The sequence below is a fragment of the Pongo abelii genome, chromosome 20 (assembly GCF_028885655.2).
Source record: "Pongo abelii isolate AG06213 chromosome 20, NHGRI_mPonAbe1-v2.0_pri, whole genome shotgun sequence".
Taxonomy (NCBI): domain Eukaryota; kingdom Metazoa; phylum Chordata; class Mammalia; order Primates; family Hominidae; genus Pongo; species Pongo abelii.
The window spans coordinates 23,692,130-23,713,180 of record NC_072005.2 but is presented as its reverse complement, the minus strand read 5'-3'; the positions used below and the strand labels follow the sequence as shown (position 1 = coordinate 23,713,180).

General features: G+C 40.4%; 1 protein-coding gene and 1 pseudogene across 23 annotated transcripts in view; one reads left to right on the top strand and one right to left on the bottom strand.

Annotated features, from left to right (window-relative positions):
- LOC100452052 (zinc finger protein 91) overlaps positions 1–21,051 on the top strand; it is a 275,196-nt gene that overhangs the window by 237,385 nt on the left and 16,760 nt on the right. Inside the window, exon 1 of one of the 23 annotated variants that reach the window (XM_054539999.2) lies at positions 189–397. The exons of 20 other annotated variants lie outside the window; for them this stretch is intronic. Coding sequence is in view for 1 of the 3 variants with exons in the window: in XM_024237292.3 (XP_024093060.3) it covers positions 382–384 (3 nt within the window). In the remaining 2 variants the exon portion in view is untranslated. Of the gene's footprint in view, positions 1–188; positions 398–12,685; positions 12,781–21,051 lie in introns of those variants that run through there. 2 more of the 23 variants (XM_024237292.3, XM_063719998.1) reach the window with 2 other exon arrangements.
- LOC100452426 (cdc42 effector protein 3-like) lies at positions 11,493–12,321 on the bottom strand (annotated as a pseudogene).

Sequence of the window (21,051 nt, the reverse complement as noted above, 5' to 3'; positions counted from 1 at the left end):
CCCACACTCTGAGGCGGGCCTGGCTGAGCTGAGGAAGCCTTGCCTGAAAAGGCTGCAGCCTAGGCTGTCACTCTTTCTGCATTCAGCCCAGTGTCTGATCACATCTTCTGTCACTCAGGGCCTGAGAAGGCGGGGTCTTAAACGTTATCTAATCAGGAACGCTGGGCTGGGAACTGTCCAATCAGGCACAAAGCTGGAGCGGACAGGGCGGCTTCCGGGATGTGGCGGGGCCTTTGTCTCTCGCTGCCGCCGGAGTTCCAGGTCTCGACTTCATGCTCGACTTCACTGCTCTGCTCCAGGAGGCCAGCCTGTGTGGCCCTGTGACCTGCAAGGTATTGGAGAGCCACAGCTAAGACTCCAGGAACCCCTGGAAGCCTAGAAATGGTGAGACTGCCAGGTGCGACGTCCCGAGTGAGGGAACGGGGCTCGTTGAAACCGGTGGGATGCGGCTGTGGCGGGACTCAGGCCTCCCCGCAGTCAGCTCCACAATCCGTGCCCCGAGTTCTTGTCCAGCTCGGCCTCAGTCCCCTTCAGCGATAAGATGGCGGCTGCGCTGACTGGCGGACTCCGGGGGTCCTGTGTCTTCCCTGCCCAGTGACTGTGCCCTGGCCTCGAGCCCTCTCTGAGCAGCTCTGCACCCGCAGCGCCGCGTTTCTCCCAGATTGTGCAGGGATCACGGGAGGGTCGTCAGGGGAGAATCCTGACTCGGGGTGCTGGCTCATGAATAGGAAGAGCTTTAGTCCGTGGGGTTCCCAGGGCCTCTTTTTGCCTATTAAAAATTTGTGGGCGTCACCGCGAAAATATTAAATAATCAAAGAGTGATTCAAACATTGTAGAGCACCCAGCTATGGTTTGTAATTTGTCGTCTATGAAAGACCTTGAAGGAAATATTTTTATAAGGTTCATGATAAAGAAAACCAAATTCAGTAATTTGCTAGGTACAGTTATGTAGGGTTTTTTTTTGTTTTGTTTTGTTTTTTGAGAAGGAGTTTTGCTCTGTCGCCTGGGCTGGAGTGCAATGGCGTGATCTCGCCTCACCACAACCTCTGCCTCCCGGGTTCAAGCGATTCTCCTGCCTCAGCTCTAGTAGCTGCGATTACAGGCGCTTGCCACCACACCAGGCCAATTTTTTTATTTTTCGGAGAGACGGGGTTTCCCCCTGTTGGCCAGGCTGGTCTCGAACTCCTGACCTCAGGTGATCCACCCACCTTGGCCCCCGAAAGTGCTGGAATTACAGGCGTGAACCACGGCGCCTGGCCTAGTTTCTTAATTTTTACAATCTGGGTGGAAATATCCTGGTTATGTAATCAGGGCTTAATTGGCAGTTTATAGTTGCTTAAGCCTAAATTTTGTTTCTGCCAATGTAGTAATTTACCAAAAAATGCTGTTGAGTTTAGATTTTTATTTTTAGAAGTAGAAATCCGAGGACTAGAGCCACCTCAATCTAATTGCCTGCCACTTAATTATTCTCACACTCGAAAGGGGACGATTTTTCTCTGAATTTTTTACATGTGTCTCAAGCAGGGCCTCAAGTCCACCCCTCGTTCCCTGTTCCTCCAGCCTAACTCTGGCTTGCAGTAAAGTACTAAATTTCCAGTTTCGTCTGACATTCCCAAATGCCAATTTCCCGTCCCTAATTCACTTTATCAACTATTTGTCCTGTAGTGTACATTTTGATACCGATTTTCATCATTTTTATTTTTAATTTTTGAGACAGAGCCTTGCTCTGTCACCCAGGCTGGAGTGCAGTTACGCAATCTAGGCTCACTACAACCTCTGCCTACTGGGCTCAAATGATTCTCCTGTCTCAGTCTCCCAAGTAGCTGAAATTACAGGCGCTCACAACCACGTCTGGCTAATTTTTGTATTTTTAGTACAGACAGTTTCACTGTATTGGCCAGGCTGCTCTCGAACTCCTGGCCTCAAGTGGTCTGCCCACTTCGGCCTCCCAAAGAGCTGGGATTACAGACGTGAGCCACCGCATCTGGCCAATTAATTTTGTTTTTTGACAAAGCATTTGATGGCACATTTAAAAAGATTTGTTTTCTTTTTGTAAATACTTCCTATGAGAAGAAAGCAAAGAATAATCTCCTGACACTGTATTGTAAAATATCTCTGTGCATTTTTTTCGTCTGTTTTCCCTAGACACAGATATCTTACCAGAATGTTTTTGGGTAACTTCATAGGGTGATGTATCTTCAGTCACCCTTCAGTTTTTTCTTGGACCTAGGTTTCAGTACTGTATGGCGATAAACCAAGATACCCACCATGGCTATGTGTGCTAGAGTGTCTAGTGAATATCAGCTTCTGGGTCATATTCTCTCATAGGACAACCTGAGGTATTGAGTTTAGCTTCTCAAGTGTGGACGTAGATGCCCTAAGGCTAAGAGGCATTTCCTGGTGCACTTTTTTGTCAAAGTTAATTCCTTGAGATGTTAATATTGCCTTCACCCAATTCAGCTTTCATTTCTTGGAGACACATTGCTGGTCAGCCAATCAGATACTAGTATTGAGGAGAAAACAAATAATTTCTGCCTCCTGGATTCCTTTAGAGGGCAGAAAAATAGTGCAAGAAAAATAGTAAAAAAATTTCTAGAAAAAAAATACCCAGCAATCCAAAAGACAAAAACAAAACAAAACAAAACCAAAAAACTGACCCCAGTGAGATGGTGTAAGAACTTGCAGAGTATCATGTGCCTGAGGCACTCACTGGGGCATAGTTCAGAGTCTCCTGAGAGGGGGTTATTGAGCACTTAAGTGAGCAGGATGGGGTGGAACAATCTCTCAAGTAATTGAATGGCCTGACTTGACACATGAGGAAGACATATCTGTATCTTGAAAAGCTTTGTTCACTTATTTTGACCTAAGGGGTTTTTTTTTGTCTTATTTATTTATTTATGAGTAGTGCAGCAATGTGATTTCAGCTTACTGCAACCTCTGCCTCCTGGGTTCAAACTTTCAAGGAATTCTCCTGTCTCAGCCTCCCCAGTAGCTGGGATTACAGACGTGCACCACCACTCCCAGCTAATTTTTGTATTTTTAGTAGAGATGGGGTTTCGCCATGTGGCCCAGGATGCTCTCAAATTCCTGCCCTCATGATCCTTCCACCTTGGCTTCCCAAAGTGCTGGGATTACAGATGTGAGCCATCGTGCCTGGTTCTATATCCTGGTATTTTGATTTTTGAGTTTAATGCTAAATTTTATGTGTTGAAACTTGGTACCTCCCAGAAGTGTTCCATGTGACTATTTTTTTTTTCTTTTTTTTTTTTTTTGAGACGGAGTTTCACTCTTGTCATCCAGGCTGGAGTGCAGTAGTGCAATCTCAACTCACTGCAACCTCTGCTTTTGGGTTCAAGTGATTCTCCTGCCTCAGCCTCCCGAGTAGCTGGGATTACAGGCGCTTGCCATCACACCCGGCTAATTTGTGTATTTTTAGTAGAGACGGGGTTTCACCATGTTGGCCAGTCTGGTCTTGAACTCCTGCCCTCAGGTGATCCACCCACCTTGGCCTCCCAGCGTGTTGGAATTACAGGCATGAGCCACTGTGCCCAGCTGACTAAATTGTTTGCTACGTGATTTTTGATACAAATAATAACATATTTATTGTCTGAAAGGAATAAATACTTTTGCTTTTCTTACTGAGGTATAAGATGTAAGCACCTTAAACTTTTCTTTCCTTATATGAACACTGTGTTTCCGTAATTTTGCTGAATTATTTTACCACCCAGTTACAGTTTCAAAAACCAAGTTCATAACTCTGACATAGAAATTAAAGCTTAAACCCAGTGACTCCAAGCTAAGCCTAATATTGAGCCTGCAAAAGGAGGTTTTTAAAGACCCAGTTAGTTCCTTCTGGGGAGCCTCCCCTGCAGATGTCCCAGCTTGCTCACCTCAGCTGTGGAAGAAGCCTCTATACTAAGACAATCTACAGAGCCCTGGAAAGCTGGCAACCCACACGCAGATGCAGTTAAGGTTAACATAAAAGGGTATTGGGAGGGTCTTACTGAAGATGAAGGTGTTATTGTTTTGAGACAGTTTCTAGACTTTTTAAAATAGAAGTTAGATGTATGTAAAAACTTGAATTTCAAAGGAGTATTGCAACAGGAGGAAGTAGCGACTATAAGATTTTTAAAGATTGCAAAGATTAGGCAGACAATGGCTTTTTTTCCCAGGGAAAAGCAAACAAGATTAGTAAGGAGGTAGGAGGGGAATGTTTAAATGGAGGGTAATAAAATCAGATTTTGAGAATGTTTTACCCTGAAGTCAGCATGTTCTTAGGATAAACATAAAATGGGGTTGTATGGTGGCTCAGACTGAGGGTAGCTCAAAGTTCAGGAGCTTGTGGGAAGAAAATAAACTTAAGTTCAGTTTGATTAAGAAGTATTTTATATTTACCACTGAAGACAAAGTCAGCTGATTTTTAATGAGAAAAAGAAAATGCGCAAAGCGTTTTTCTGGCTGTGTGATAGGTAAGAAAAGAGAGCAAAAAAATAGATGCTGTCAAGGTTTCAGAGAAAAGGGAATACTTGCTGTTAACAGTGTACATTAATTCAACCATTGTAAAAAGCAGTGTGGAAATTCCTCACAGAACTAAAAACAGAATTACCATTTCACCAAGCAACCTCATCATTGGGTATATACCCAAAGAAATACAAATTATTCTCTCATAAAAACACATGCACAAGGGTGTTCACTGCAGCACTATTCACAATAGCAAAGACATGGAATCAACTTGAATGCCTATCAATGGTAGACTGAATAAAGAAAATATGGTATGATCAGGCACAATGGCTCATGCCTGTAATCTCAGCACTTTGAGAGGCCAAGGCAGGTGGATTGCCTGAGCTCAGGAGTTTGAGACCAGCCTGAGCAATATGGGAAAATCCCATCTATAAAAATGCATCTCTAAAAAAAAATACAATAAGAAAAATTAGTTAGGCATGGTGGCACACGCCTGTGGTCCGAGCTACTTGGACGGCGGAGGAACAAGAGTATTGCTTGGCCCACCACGATGGCTCATGCCTGTCATCCCAGAACTTTGGGAGGCCAAGGTGGGTGGATCACCTGAGGTCAGGGGTTCAAGACCAGACTGGCCAACATGATGAAACCCCATCTCTACTAAAAATACAAAAATTAGTTGGGCATGGTGGTGGTGGGCATCATAATGAAAAGGGTTCCCCTCCCCCCCATAAAGTGTTGTTGGAGAACACAAAAGACAGAGAATTTTATTAATCATGGATGTTTATAATCTGTGTGCTTCATCTTTTTCCACCTTTATTTTTGGTCTTATACATTTTTTTCACACGACTTTGTTGGGGTTGTACCTTTTTTTTTTTGGAGAGGGAGTTTTACTCTTGCTGCCCAGGCTGGAGTGTAATGGCACAATCTTGGCTCACCACAACCTCCGTCTCCTGGGTTCAAGCGATTCTCCTGCCTCCACCTCCCAAGTAGCTGAGATTACAGGCATGTGCCACCACACCTGGCTAATTTTGTATTTTTACTAGAGACAGGGTTTCTCCATGTTGGTCAGGCTGGTCTTGAACTCCTGATCTCAGGTGATTCGCCTGTCTCAGCCTCCCGAAGTGGTGGAATTACAGAAGTGAGCTTCCGTGCCTGTCCCGGGTTGTATTTTTTATGTGAAAATGGTAAATATGACTACAGTGTTCCGCTGAGTTCTGTGAGTAGCTCTAACAAATTAGTAAATTTCAGTAACATTATGGGAGTCCCCAGTTTCTAAACAGTATCTCAGAAGCATAGATGGGCTTATAGAGTATGTGACTGGCATCTGCAGTGAGGACAATGTTGTGGGACTGAGCCCTGAATCAAGGTCTGCGTTGACTCTTGGTGGTGTCAGAATTGAAGTGTTAGACAATACGTTGGTGTTGGAGAATTGCTTGGTGTTCAGCAAACTCTATAGATTTGGTGCCAGAAGAAAGATATCACAGAGTCCTGGATTAGAATAAACCTCTGGGTGTCCAGGAATGAGAGGCTGTGCTCTCTACACAGGCTGTCACAGTGTCCCTTGTTCTGTGATTCCAGCTCCCCTTCCAGGGTGACAGAGGACCTAAAACTTAGAGGAAAGGAGCTTTGATGGCAGATCCCCTTTTGCCGCAGCCACCACCACAAGATTTTCACCCACTCACTAACATACCCACTAGACATTAATGTGTCCACACCTCTCCCAGGACAGGGAACCACACTCAGGAATTTTACTACAGCATTTTTGATCCTAGTGTTTTTTTTGCCAAAAATTTACAGAAGTGTCTCCAAGTCTTCTGGCATATTCCCACCTCCAGACACTGAATCTGCAGCAGCAACCTGTTTTGTCCACCAGCCTGGGGTTCTGGACCACCTGTTTATAAACTCATCTGCCTGCATGGACCCAGAAATAAGAGTACAGCCCCACCTGGGCCACTATCTGTAGCACAAACCAATCCTTCTACCTGGAGTGTACTCTTCCCCACCCAGGGAGTTTTTTTTTTTTAAACTTCTATTTTTGGTTTAGGGGTGCACATGCAGGTTTGTTATACAGCTAAAATTGTGTCATGGTGGTTTTGTGTATAGATTATTCTGTAACTAAGGTACTAAGTATAGCACCAAAGAGGTATTTTTTCCAACCCTGTTTCTCCTGCCACCCTCCACCCTCAACTAGGCCTCAGTGTCTGTTGTTCCCCTCTGTGTTCATGTTTTTATTATTTAGCTCTTACTTATAAATAACCTGCATTTGGTTTTCCATTTACACATTAATTTTCTTTCTTTCTTTTTTTTTTTTTAAAGACAGTTTCACTCTTGTCACCCAGGCTGGAGTGCAATGGCGTGATCTTTGGTCACTGCAACCTCCGCCTCCTGGGTTCAAGCAATTCTCCATCCCCAGCCTCCCAAGTAGCTTGGGATTACAGGTGCCCACCACCATGCCTGGCTAATTTTTGTATTTTTTAGTAGAGACGGGGTTTCACCATAATGGCCAGGCTGGTCGCCAACTACTGACCTCAGGTGATTTGCCTGCCTCGGCCTCCCAAAGTGCTGGGATTACAGGCGTGAGCCACTGCATCTGGCCTCCGCATTAGTTTTCCAAGAATAATGGTCTCCAGCTTCATGTTGCTATAAAGGGCATAATCTTGTTTTTTTCTGTACCAGTTCCATGTTGCTTTATTTACTGTAGCTCTGTAGTATAATTTGAAAACAGGTAATGTAATGCCTTCAGTTTTGTTGTTTTGCTTATGTTTACTTTGGCTATTCAGACTCTTTTTTGGTTTTATATGAATTATACAAAAACAATGTTTTTGGTTATTGTTTTCTGTTTGTTTTTTATGACCACACAGTATTCCATGATGTTTATGTATCTTTTTTTATTATATATTTTATTTTATTTTATTTTATTTTATTTTAGAGACAGGGTCTCACTCTGTTACCCAGGCTGAAGTGCAGTGGCATAATCTTGGCTCACTGCAACCTCCTCCTCTCGGGTTCAAGCAATTCTCCTGCCTCAGCCTCCTGAGTAGCTGGGATTACAGGTGCCCGCCACCATGCCCGGCTAATTTTTGTAGTTTTAGTAGAAACGGGGTTTCACCATGTTGGCCAGGCTGGTCTGGAACTCCTGACCTTAGGTGACCTGCCCACCTCTGCCTCCCAAAGTGCTGGGATTACAGGCATGAGCCACTGTTCCTGGGCTTTTTTTTTTTTTTTTTTTTTTGAGACAGTCTCACTCTTGTTGTCTAGAATGAAGTGCAATGGTGCCATCTCAGCTCACTGCAACCTCCGCCTCCTGGGTTTAAGTGATTATCCTGTCTCAGCCTCCTGAGTAGCTGGGAGTACAGACGCCCACCACCACCATGCCCAACTAATTTTTGTATTTTTAGAAGAGATAGGGTTTCACCATGTTGGCCAGGCTAGTCTTGAACTTCTGACCTCAGGTGATCCACCCACCTTGGCCTCCCAAAGTTCTGGGATTACAGGCATGAGCCATCATGGTGGGCCAAGCAATACTCTTGTTCCTCAGCCTTCCAAGTAGCTGGGGCCACAGGTGTGTGCCACCATGCCTAACTAATTTTTCTTATTGTATTTTTTTTAGAGATGCATTTTTATAGATGGGATTTTCCCATATTGCTCAGGCTGGTCTCAAACTCCTGAGCTCAGGCAATCCACCTGCCTTGGCCTCTCAAAGTGCTGAGATTACAGGCATGAGCCATTGTGCCTGATCATACCATATTTTCTTTATTCAGTCTACCATTGATAGGCATTCAAGTTGATTCCATGTCTTTGCTATTGTGAATAGTGCTGCAGTGAACACCCTTGTGCATGTGTTTTTATGAGAGAATAATTTGTATTTCTTTGGGTATATACCCAATGATGAGGTTGCTTGGTGAAATGGTAATTCTGTTTTTAGTTCTGTGAGGAATTGCCATACTGCTTTTTACAATGGTTGAATTAATGTACACTGTTAACAGCAATGTATAAGTATTCCCTTTTCTCTGAAACCTTGACAGCATCTATTTTTTGACATTTTAATAGCCGTTCTCACTGGTGTGGATGGTATCTCATGGTTTTTCTTGGCATTTCTCTAATGATTATTGATGAGTATTTTATTACATGCTTGTTAGCCAAATGTCTTCTTTCGAAAAGCATCTTTTTTCATGTTTCTTGTCTACTTTTTAATGAGGTATTTTTTTTCTTGTAAACTTGTTTAAGTTCCTTATGGATTCTGGATATTAGACCTTTGTCAGAAGCATAGTTTGCAAATATTTTCTATTATTCCGTAGGTTGTCTGTTTACTGTGTTGATAGTTTCCTTTTCTTTGAAGGAGATTTTTAGTTTAATTAGATCCAATTTGTCAATTTTCACTTTTGTTGTAATTGCTTTTGGTATTTTCATCATGAAATCTCTGCCAGTTTCTATGTCTAGAATGGTATTTCTTCAGTTATCTTCCAGGGTTTTTTATCATTTTAAAATTAACATTTCAGTCTTTAATCAATCTTAAGTTGATTTTTGTGTATGGTGTAATAAAGGGGTCCAGTTTTAGTCTTCTCCGTAGTGCTAGCTGGTTATTCCACAACCATTTATTAAATAGGGAATTCTTTCCACATTCATTTCTTTCTTTTTTTTTTTTTATTATACTTTAAGTTTTAGGGTACATGTGCACAATGTGCAGGTTAGTTACATATGTATACATGTGCCATGCTGGTGTGCTGCACCCATTAACTCGTCATTTAGCATTAGGTGTATCTCCTAATGCTATCCCTCCCCCCTCCCCCCACCCCACAACAGTCCCCAGAGTGTGATGTTCCCCTTCCTGTGTCCATGTGTTCTCATTGTTCAATTCCCGTCTATGAGTGAGAACATGCGGTGTTTGGTTTTTTGTCCTTGTGATAGTTTACTGAGAATGATGATTTCCAATTTCATCCATGTCCCTACAAAGGACATGAACTTATATTTTTTATGGCTGCATAGTATTCCATGGTGTACATACACCACATTTTCTTAATCCAGTCTATCATTGTTGGACATTCAGGTTGGTTCCAAGTCTTTGCTACTGTGAATAGTGCCGCAATAAACATACGTGTGCATGTGTCTTTATAGCAGCATATTTATAGTCCTTTGGGTATATACCCAGTATTGGGATGGCTGGGTCAAATGGTATTTCTAGTTCTAGATCCTTGAGGAATCACCACACTGACTTCCACAATGGTTGAACTAGTTTACGGTCGCACCAACAGTGTAGAAGTGTTCCTATTTCTCCACATCCTCTCCAGCCACCTGTTGTTTCCTGACTTTTTAATGATTGCCATTCTAACTGGTGTGAGATGGTATCTCATTGTGGTTTTGATTTGCATTTCTCTGATGGCCAGTGATGATGAGCAGTTTTTCATGTGTCTTTTGGCTGCATAAATGTCTTCTTTTGAGAAGTGTCTGTTCATATCCTTTGCCCACTTTTTGATGGGGTTGTTTGTTTTTTTCTTGTAAATTAGTTTGAGTTCATTGTAGATTCTGGATATTAGCCCTTTGTCAGATGAGTAGGTTGTGAAAATTTTCTCCCATTTTGTAAGTTGCCTGTTCACTCTAATGGTAGTTTCTTTTGCTGTGCAGAAGCTCTTGAGTTTAATTAGATCCCATTTGTCAATTTTGGCTTTTGTTGCCATTGCTTTTGGTGTTTTAGACATGAAGTCCTTGCCCATGCCTATGTCCTGAATGGTAATGCCTAGGTTTTCTTCTAGGGTTTTTACGGTTTTAGGTCTAACATTTCTATTGTTACTTTTGGTGAAGATCAGATGGGTGTAGGTGTGTGGCATTATTGCTGGGCTCCCTATTCTGTTACATTCATCTATGAGTTTGTTTCTGTACCAGTTCCATGTTGCTTTGTTTACTGTAGCTTTGTAGTATAATTTGAAAACAGGTAATGTAATGCCTTCAGCTTTGTTGTTTTGCTTATGTTTACTGTGGCTATTCAGACTCTTTTTTGGTTTTATATGAATTTTACAACAGTTTTTTTTTTCATTCTGTTAAAAATATTTTGGTCATTTGATATTGAATAGCATTAAATCTGTAAATTTTGAAGGACAGTATGATCACTTTTAGGATATTGATTTTTTCTATGAGCATAAAGTTGTTTTCCATTTGTGCCATTTCTGACTTCTTTAAGCATTGTTTTGTAATTCTTATAGAGATCTTTCACCTTCCTGGTTAGCTGTATTCTTAGATCTTTTATTCTTTTTGCAGCAATTGTGAATGGGATTATGTTTATGATTCATATTTGGCTTGGATGTTGTTGATTCACAGGGATGCTACTAATTTTTGTCCATTTATTTTGTGTCCTAAAATTATTTTTTTCCAAAGCCGTGTAAAAATATATTTTTACTTTAAAAATAACTTAGTTACACTAATACTTCGCGTGTATCTTACCAACATGTAGCTGACAGTTAAAATTTTGCAATATAGATATAATATATGGGGATATATAAGAACTACAAGAAAATCTCCAAACCCATAAAGTTCAAATGTGAAAACAGAAAAGTTTTAACACTGGAGAATTCTCTACGGTGAGCCCAAGCAATATATAGAAAAGAGTCTAGAAAAAAGGCTGAGGTGTTAAATACGTTTTTACTTCCTCTTGCTCAGAAAATGTTGGAGTGCTGTAAAGTTCTGTAAATTTCTAATGTGACTCGCCCAGCTCTTCGTAGCTAGTGCCAATCCTGGCCAAACCAGATTTCTTGTGTGTCTGCAAACAATATGTAAGCCAAACATCACCAGTGCCTGCTGAAAATGGGTTCTGACTGACGGATTTCCTCGTTTTGCCAAGACAGGATTTTTTTTTTTTTCTAAATTGTTTTTGCAAACAAGGCATAACAGGTAAAAAATAAAAATACTTTATAAGAATATTATTTTAGAAAACCCATCACAAAACTGCAAATACAGCTTCGGAAGCCCTTCTGTTCAACTGTGGTTAGTTTAGTTTGTTTTTGTACCTTCTACCCCAAAGGAAATAAGCTGTCATCCTGTTACTTATTTTTTTCCATGACATTCAGCCCCTCATCCAAAAGTGAGGGCCCAATATATCAAGCTGCAGGGAGAGGAGGGAACCTGTAAGGTCAGAGAGGGACTCCTCTGACAGTCTTTCCCTTGATGAGCTTGCATGACGCGGGATGGTGAAACGTGTTCGGCTGGCCAGTTGGGGTACTGTTCGGACAGGCTGGAGGAGTGGCTGTCCCTGCCCTGTCTGGACTGAGATGCAGAGCCGCTGGAGCCCCACGAGCTGTCTCCCTGGCGGACTGTCCCATTCTCCAACAGACTGCTTTTCTCCTGACCTTTTTCCTCCATGATGGGCTTGCAGCTAAGCCTTGGCAACTTTGCTGGCCCAAAGGACTCCTGTTTGTAATTAAAGTTCACTGGTGACAATAAGAGCAACATGAGAGCTTGGGACCCTCCAGTGATCGTGAAGGAGATGGTATTTTTGACCACTGAGGAGGGTGTTTCTGTGAACACAGAGTCTGAGGTGCTGTTGGCCCGGAAGAACTTATTATGCCCAGGGAACTGACCCAGGTGTGCTTTCTCCTAGTTTCCAGGTAAAAGCTCATTGTTCCCTTGAAGAAAGGAAATATCACCAAAGACATCGTGCTTGGCCCTCTTTGCCGATTTGGATGGTATGGCAAAAGTCTCCAAGAGGGGGACTGATGATATTGGGAGACAGAATGTCTCAGTTTAAATTTCTTTCCTTTCTTGTTATTGGCTGCTTTCAGGTAAATTGGGGCCTTGGCTGGCATTTTGGAATTTGAGAATGTCTATTTTGCAAGCGGAAAAAAGGGCAACTTTTTCACAGATGGTATATGTTTCTGAAGAATCTTTTTCGTTAGGAACTGTCACATCATTTTTCTCAAGTGGCTTCAGAAGTGGCTCTAGCTGTGCGCGATTCCGGCGTGGTGGGCGGTGACCCGCAGGGAAGCGAGGCCACCTGATCGCACTGCTGTGGCCAGGCTGCAGCTTCCCAGATCCCTTGCAGCCCGGGATCGGGTGGTTGGGGAGGGCTGTATCCTGAAATTATACTGAAGTTATTTGTAAGTTTAAAGAGCTATTCTGCCAAGACTCTACGGTTTTCCTGATGTAGAATCCTGTTGTCTGCAAACAGGGATAGCTTGACTTTCTCTGTTCCTGTTTAAATGCCTTTTATTTTTATTTTTATTTATTTTTAGATGGAGTTTTGCTTTGTCGCCCAGGCTGGAGGGTAGTGGCACGATCTCGGTAAATGCAACCTCCGCCTCCTAGGTTCAAGTGATTCTCCGTCTCAGCCTCGTGAGTAGCTGAAATTAAAGGCACGTGACACCACGCTCGGCTAATTTTTGTATTTTTAGTAGAGACAGGGTTTCACCATGTTGGTCAGGCTAGTCTCGAACTCTTGACCTCGTGATCCACCCTGGCCTCTCAAAGTGCTGGGATTACAGGCGTGAGCCACTGCATCCAGCCAAATGCCTTTTATTTTTATCTTTTGCCTGATTGCTCTGACCAGGACTTCCAATTTTATGTTGAATAGTAGTGTTAAGAGAAGGCATCTTTTGCCTTTTGCCAGTTTTCAAGGAGGAATATTTCAAGTTTGTTTTTTTTTTTCTTTTTGAGATAATCTCCCTTTGTCTCTCATGCTGGAGTGCAGTGGCACAATCTCGGCCAACTGCAGCCTCTGCCTTCTGGGTTCAAGCGATTCTCCTTCCTTGGCCTCTTGAGTAGCTGGGATTACAGGCACCCGCCACCACACCTGGCTAATTTTTGCGTTTTTAGTAGAGATGGGTTTTGCTGTGTCAGCCAGGTTGATCTCAAACTCCTGACCTCAAACTCAAGACCTGCCTTGGCCTCCCAAATTGCTGAAATTACAGGAGTGAACCACTGTACCCATCTGCTTCCAGGTTTTGTTTGTTCAGTATGTTGGGGCTGAGTGTTTGTCATAGATAACTTATTTTAAAGCATGTACCTTCAATGCCTAGGTTGTTGAGGATTTTTAACATGAAAGATGTTAAAATTTACCAAAAGCTTTTTCTGCATCTATTGAGGTAATCTTGTGATTTCTGTCTTTAGTAGTTCTGTTTATGTGATGAATCACATTTATTAATTTGTGTATGTTGAACCAACCTTGCATTCCCAAAATAAATTCTACTTGCTTATAGTGGGTTAGCTTTTGGATATGCTGCTGGATTTTGTCAGGATTTTGTTGAAGATTTTTGTATCAGTGTTCAAAGATACTGGCCTGAATTTTATTGGTTTATCTCTGCCAGGTTTTGGTATCAGAATAATGCTGTTCTTATATAATGAGTTGGAGAGAAGTTACTTTTTCTTAAGTTCTTAAAATAGTTTTAGTAGAAATAATACCAGCACTTTTTTGTACATCTGGTCCAGCTGTGAATGTCTGGTCCTTGGCTTTGTTTGGTTGGTAGGCTATTTATTACAATTCAGTTTTTGAGCTTCTTGTTCATCTATTTAGGGCTTTAATTTCTTTTTTGTTCATTCTTGGAAGGATGTATTCCTTAATAATTTTTTCATTTTTTCTAGATTTTCTTGTTTGTGTGCACAGAGGTGTTCATAATAGACTTCAAGATATTTTTGTGGGTTCAGTGGTAATATCTCTGTATTTGGCTTGTATAATTTTGAGATTTTTTAATTTCCTGAGGATTTTTTTATTTCTGATTGTGTGGTCAGTTTTAGAGTGTGTGCCATGTGGTGATGAGAAGAATGTATGTTATGTTATTTTTAGATGAAGAGTTCTGTAGATACCTATTAGGAATATTTGGTCAAGTGTTGAGTTTAGGTTCTCATATTTTGTTAATTTTCTTCTTCAATTATCTGTCTATTAGTGCCTGTGGGATGTTGTAATCTCCCACTATTATTGTGTCTGAATCTAAATCTCTTCATAGGTCTCTGAGAACATGCTTTATTCATCTGAACCTATGAATTTTATATAACATCTTTCTCTCTTCTGTTTTTTCTTCCATAAACATTCTTTCGTGTGCACACAGTGTGCAAAATTTAGATGTCCAGGAGTTCAAGAACATGTTTAGAGACCTGGCTGTTGTAAAAGAAAATATAAATTAGAAATAAGAGGCTTAATTAGTCTACATAAAAGTAAGAAAATATCTTACTAAAATCTCTTTTCTTATAACATTTAGATTATGTATATATTTTTATCTCCCTTTTTTCGAAATACATGTAAATCAAATAACAGCTAAATAAACCTTTTGTCGTTTTTTTTTTTTTTGGTCTCAGGATTGTCTTTATCTGAGACCTGAGATTAATTGTTTCGTTTTTGCTTTGGCAAAAGGTTGTTCTTATGATTTTTAGTCTTTTAAAGTTGACACAGATTTGTTCAGAGTCACGCTCATTCCAACAGCACACAAAAGTTGAGCATAAAAATAGGATTAAATTTAGCAATAAAGAATTATCAAGACTAAAAGATACTGAGTAAGTTGTTTGACAGAAACCTGATTATCCATGATGATTATTTGCAGGCTAAAGTATTTATACTACAAAAGCAAAAAGAGTTCGGTTTATGGCTGGGCGCGGTGGCTCACGCTGGTAATCCCAGCACTTTGGGAGGCCAAGGTGGGTGGATCACCTGAGGTTGGGAGTTATAGACCAGCCTGACCAACATGGAGTAATCTTGTCTCTACGAAAAATACAAAATTAGCTGAGCATGGTGGCACATGCCTGTAATCCAGCTACTCGGTAGATTGAGGCAGGAGAATCACTTGAACCCAGGAGGCGGAGGTTGAGGTGAGCCGAAATCATGCCTTTGCCCTCCAGCCTGGGCAATGAGAGCAAAACTCAGTCTCAAAAAAAAAAAAAAAAAAAAAGAGAAAGAAAAAAAGAGTTCAGTTTATAAACTGAAAAGTGGAGTGTGCTGTCATATCTTTGTTTCTATTTATTACTTCAGTACAATTAGCATAGTTATGTGTAATGTTTGTAGACAACCTGCATTCATATACATTCAATAGTATTTTCTACAAGAGTATGAATATAAGCCACAATATTTACTTTGAATGAATTCCTTAAATAGTTGTTTTAATATTGTGATTCATACTTTTGAAATGTAGTTTTTCAACTGAATTATAGTTGCAGAAAATTTTTTAAAATCCTACATACATTATGAGTAGTATATTTAAATTATTCATAATTACATATTTATATCTAATATCCAAAGAAAATTTATTACCTAATCGTTACAGTAGATATTAGTCTGATATGCTTATTAATTTAACCAATAGGGATAGTTATAGGTAAGTATAATTTTAGTGGTTTTCATTACAGAAATTGGAATGCTGCTATTACAGGACAAATAAAGGCAGGTGATTTGGCCACCCCAAAACTGTATAGCTGTTTAGTTAGTTACGTTGCAGGCTCACGTATATTCCGTTATATTAACACAGTCAGGTTTTAATTTTTTTATCAAAAAGTGCTGGTGGTAGTTGTCAGATATATTTCTATATAGATTCCGCATTTAATGGGCAGCGGATTAGAGAGCAGCAGAGATAGAAAAAAATCTTCTAAAATTCTGCTGATAATGTACCCCCTTTCTTCACAACCCTCATGTTTCTCATGCTGTGAGTAGCTATGCACTTTTGATATTTAGAGAGAAATTATTTTTAGAGGAATGTTTTCTGGCTGACTTGATCAATCTTATATGTAATCTCAGTTTTTTCTTAAGATGTTTTTAACTTCTTTTTTTTCCTCAATATACTCTTTCTCGGAATGAGAGCTGTTTTTCTCTCGAAAGCTTTGTGTATCTGTTTTAGAAGCCCTATTAGTATCCCATAATGTCTGTGAAAGACGTGGGCTGTCACAGTGAGAACTCTTGGAGCTATCTCTATCTGGATGCATGCTGGAAATCCAGCAGTATATTTTCCATGTCACCATTATAAATAGAAACTGTGGCTTAGATAATGCTCGCATTCCCATTATTTGAAGGTGCAATTCTACCCGGGAGGCCTGCAGGCTCTCCTTCTGCAGCTCAGGCTTCACTCTTTTGTTTTTTTGAGATGGATTCTCCCCCTGTTGCCCAGGCCAGAGTGCGATGGTGCAATCTCGCAATCTCAGCTCACTGCAACTTCCCCCTTCTGGGCTCAAGGGATTCTCCTGCCTCAGCCCCCTGAGTGCTTGGATTACAGGTGCCCACCACCATGCCCAGCAAATTTTTTATTTTTATTTTTAGTGGAGACGGGGTTTCACCATGTTGACCAGGCTGCCCTTGAACTCCTGACCTCATGATCTGCCCACCTTGGCCTCCCAAAGTTCTGGGATTACAGGCATGAGCCACCGCACCCGGCCAGACTTCACTCTTTGACGTGACACTAAAGTGCTGCTGTGGCAATTGTCATTCATCTAAGATGTGAGCTGCCAGCTGTGAGCCCTGTGCTGTGGGCTGTACCACAGTGGCAGATGGTAGGAAACAAGAGAGGACACTGGCCACCAGAAGAGGGGAAGCAGGAGTGCGCTAGTCCAGTCCTCAGGGAGTAGAGAGCCAGTGCTTTAAAACGCAAGTAGCCAAAGAGACAGCACCCTATTCAACCACTTTTGTAGAAGAATGAAAGTCTACCTTAAGCAGGCACCTGGCTTCAAGTTGCAAAACTACCTTCTGCCATGAAGATGTGAAAAGCTTATTTTGTCATTGAATATAACCAATTAGCATACATGGATGACCTCCCCAGTGACCAGGTGAATTTAGGATGAACTACCTATGACATGGCGCTGTAAATTCTTCTACTTGTGAACTAATTATGGTAACCGTCTTTCTTTTCAAGCTCTTAAGCAGATGGATTGTAATACATGTGACATTCAGATTTAATTGTGTAATGAAACAGTTTTCTTTCTGTTCTATTACTGTGGTTTCTCTGGTGCTGAAGAGAATTAATAAAAATTATATTTCCCAAACACTGTCTAGAATTACCAGACATAATATAAACACATAAGGTGCCAACCAAGCTTTACTCTAGAGGGGACTTTCCCTCTCAGGCTTCCAGTCAACTCACAGTTATGCTGTAAAATGTGTGCTGTCACCTAAACATGCAGGCAGAATTGTGTCTCTGCCTATTTGGTAGTTTCATTTTCTATTTAGAATCAGCCTGAGTCTCTCTTGCTGGCTTATTATTGGACCATCAGCCCAGGGTCACTGGAAATGCTCTCACAGTCACCTAGGTGTCTTTGAGACATTTGAGAATCTCCAGAACAGAGTTGTGTCAGGCTGACTAGAGTGGTTAATTTTGCTTCTATCTTAGTGTAAAAGAAATGAGTCATCATGTGTTTGCTCCTCCCCTCATACAAGAGATGTCTTTGGTTGGTACCCAGATGAGAGTTTCTCTAGTTCCCTGGTACTTGAGTGAAAAATGATGAGGAGGTCTGGAGACTCAAACAAATAAACTAATTGCTTCCAATTCATATAGTCATTAGAAAAATAGATGAAGCAGTCATGGTCCCTACCATGCAAGAACTTTTAGTCTAGACTAGCAACTGGATAAGTGGTTTAATTATGCATCAAAAGGTTGGGTACAATAAATAGATGTGTGCAAAAATATGGGCTTTATTTGGGCCGTTTTCTTTATATTTTTGTGACTTGTGATATCTACACCTGAACATATATTAATAAACAAAAGTTATTATTTGTATTTTTTATGCCCTGCTAAGAATACTTATTTATCATCTAAAAAATTATTCTAGAAAACCTTAAGGGATTTGTTTAAATTGCTTATTAGTATGTGATATAAAATTGAAAGGGCAGTGGGGCTAAAAAAGATTAAAATTACACAAACTCTGAGATTTAAGTTTCTGTTTTTGTTTTTGTTTTTTAGCTAAGTTTAAAAAAAGAAATGGAACTAAAAATACTCCCCAGTGGCATAAAGAACAGAATTTTACATCAGCTCTACACCCTGCTTCAGCCCTGTTTAGATTCACCCTTTTTGAAGGCCTTATTTAGGTCTGGCCCTACCCTGGAGTCTTGCCTCACAGAACTAATTAGAAGAGATCAGAGTTTTGGGTGATGAATCCTTTTGCCTTTTTAGGGTCGGTTCTCACAATTTTCTGAAACTCAAAAGCAGATAAATGGAAAATATAAAATATGTATTATAGGGTCTTAATTTTTTAATTTTTTGTTAAAACCAGTGTTTGCAGAGACATTCCATCTAGCAAGCTGTTTTCTGTTCCTGCAGATACAGTAGTTGATTCACAAGTCACAAAATAGTAAATATAAACATAATAATTCATCTAAATTACATTACACTCTATATCCCCTCATCTGTCTATATTTAGATTTTATTCTATGCATTTTTAAAAAAAAATTAGTGACAGAAATACAGAAGAAGAAATAATGCTGGATCCTTATTCTAAATCCTTGGAATTATTCAACACTTAGTATCAACTCACAGGGTGTTATTGGAATTAAATCAAATAATGAGTTATCACAGTGCTCTGTAACATCCTATTGATTACATAGTACCTGCTTAATAAACATTGCATTAGTACATGTGCACATGTTGTTTTCCAAATGCAGACTTACTCAGAAATTGCTGTTTTCTGTTTTCTTTGTGAACTTTAAAGAGCCAGCAAGTAATATACTTTAAGATAGAGAATGGTTGTCTTCATTTTTATCAGAAGTATTTGTGTTGTGACAAGAGTGCTGAGTGTAAGGGACTCTGTGCTGTGCCTCATTTTTCTAACAAATGCTAATAGCCCAGAGAGAGTGACATCAGCACTGACAGGGGACTTGTTTAGAACACCTATTTATGGACCATTTCCAAACCTGCAGAATCACATTACATAGAGTGGGGCCAAGTTTACCAAGTGATTTATAAGCTAATTAAAGCTTGAGTGGCAATGCTTTGGTAAGTGGTTATAAGCTCAGGCTTCTAATTAGAATCACATGGCCAATTCACAGAACTCTCTCGTGCCCTTTTCACAGTTTCTGTTTAATGTTCTGAAGAAAGCATCTATTTGTTTTAATTAAGTGCCTCCTGTGACTCTAAGGTGCCAGAATCAAGTATGAGAAGTTTAAGATACATTCATGAGAGTTAAGTTCCACCTTTGCACTAAAAGGTGGTCCAGGAACCTGTTCTATTTGGATTTGGTAAGGACGGGACAGTGTGGCCAATATTTGTATTACTGTAGCAGAAATTGCTGATGTCTGTAGCAGGGGATGGCACCTGAAGACAAAAAAAAAAAAAAGAGAAACTTACATTTTTATCTCTGTGGAGCAGCTTATTTTTCCTGAATCTTTTCTGTTATTCAGGATAGAAATGGGTAGAGTTTTTGTGTCTTGGGCCTTCTGCCTTTGGGTGTGGTGGTAACAGGTGAACACATGGTGCTCAAATTATTAAAGGCAAATTCTCAAAATGCAGATATAATTAGTCCAGAAAATCTAATCTGAGAAAGAATTCGAGAGGAGGAGGAGAAAGAGAAAAATGGCTTTTTTTCAGCTAAACATGTCTCAGATTAAGACCTGTGTCCACTCTGCCTCGTGGAATGCCACGTGTTTAGTACTTGCAAATTTTTACTTCTATACCTGTGTTTTTTCTCCCTAATGAGTTTGTCTTAACTACTTTTTAAAATGCTTATGATAAACCAGGCGTGGTGGCTCACATCTGTAATCCCAGTACTTTGGGAGGCCGAGGTGGGCAGATCACCTGCGGTTGGCAGTTCGAGACCAGCCTGACCAACATGGAGAAACCCTGTCTCTACGAAAAATACAAAATTAGCTGCGCGTGGTGATGCATTCCTGTAATCCCAGCTACTCGGGAGGCTGAGGCAGGAGAATCGCTTGAACCTGGGAGGCAGAGGTTGTGGTGAGCCGAGAGCATGCCATTGCACTCCAGCCTGGGCAACAACAAGAGCAAAACTGCATCTCAAAAAAAAAAAAAAAAAAAAAAAACAAAACTTATGATAGTCAAGGATCTCTGAAAAATATTTCTTTTCTATCTACCAGAGCCTTCTCTGCATGATGGCTTCTTATATGCCATGCAGAATTCTCACCATGAATTTGTGATCTGCAATATTAAAAAGGTTCTCTTTGTGGCTGTTGAACATGGAAAGGTGTGGATAATCTATTTCTATGGAGAAAACCTGGGATTCTTAGTAAAGATGGAGAACATATAATGTTGAGGTTCTGTTTTGTTTATTATCTCTGTGCATTACAGGATTAAGAAAGTGCTCATTTAAACAGGATGGCATTTATTACCCAGAAAGTTTGGAAAAAATTATCAGGATATACCTGCTTATTAGGGTGTTAAAGTACTTAAAATCACTATTAAAAATTGTAGAACACGGAAGATACCTGTATCTTGAACTTTCCAGGCAACTGATATTTTCTTATGGTTAAATTGAGACTGTGATTTACTTTAGTGGGGGCAGTATCTCAGTAGTGATGCTGTGTCCTTCTGGGTGCATCAGCGTACTGTAGAAACTTGTCCTAGTGCGATTGATATTAATAACTCATTTGCTTAATAAGCTCTCTTACAGATTTTTTCACTACAGAGTTATTTTTCTCTTCATCAGTAAGTATCTTTATGCAGATGATGTGCATAAAACATCACATTTAAT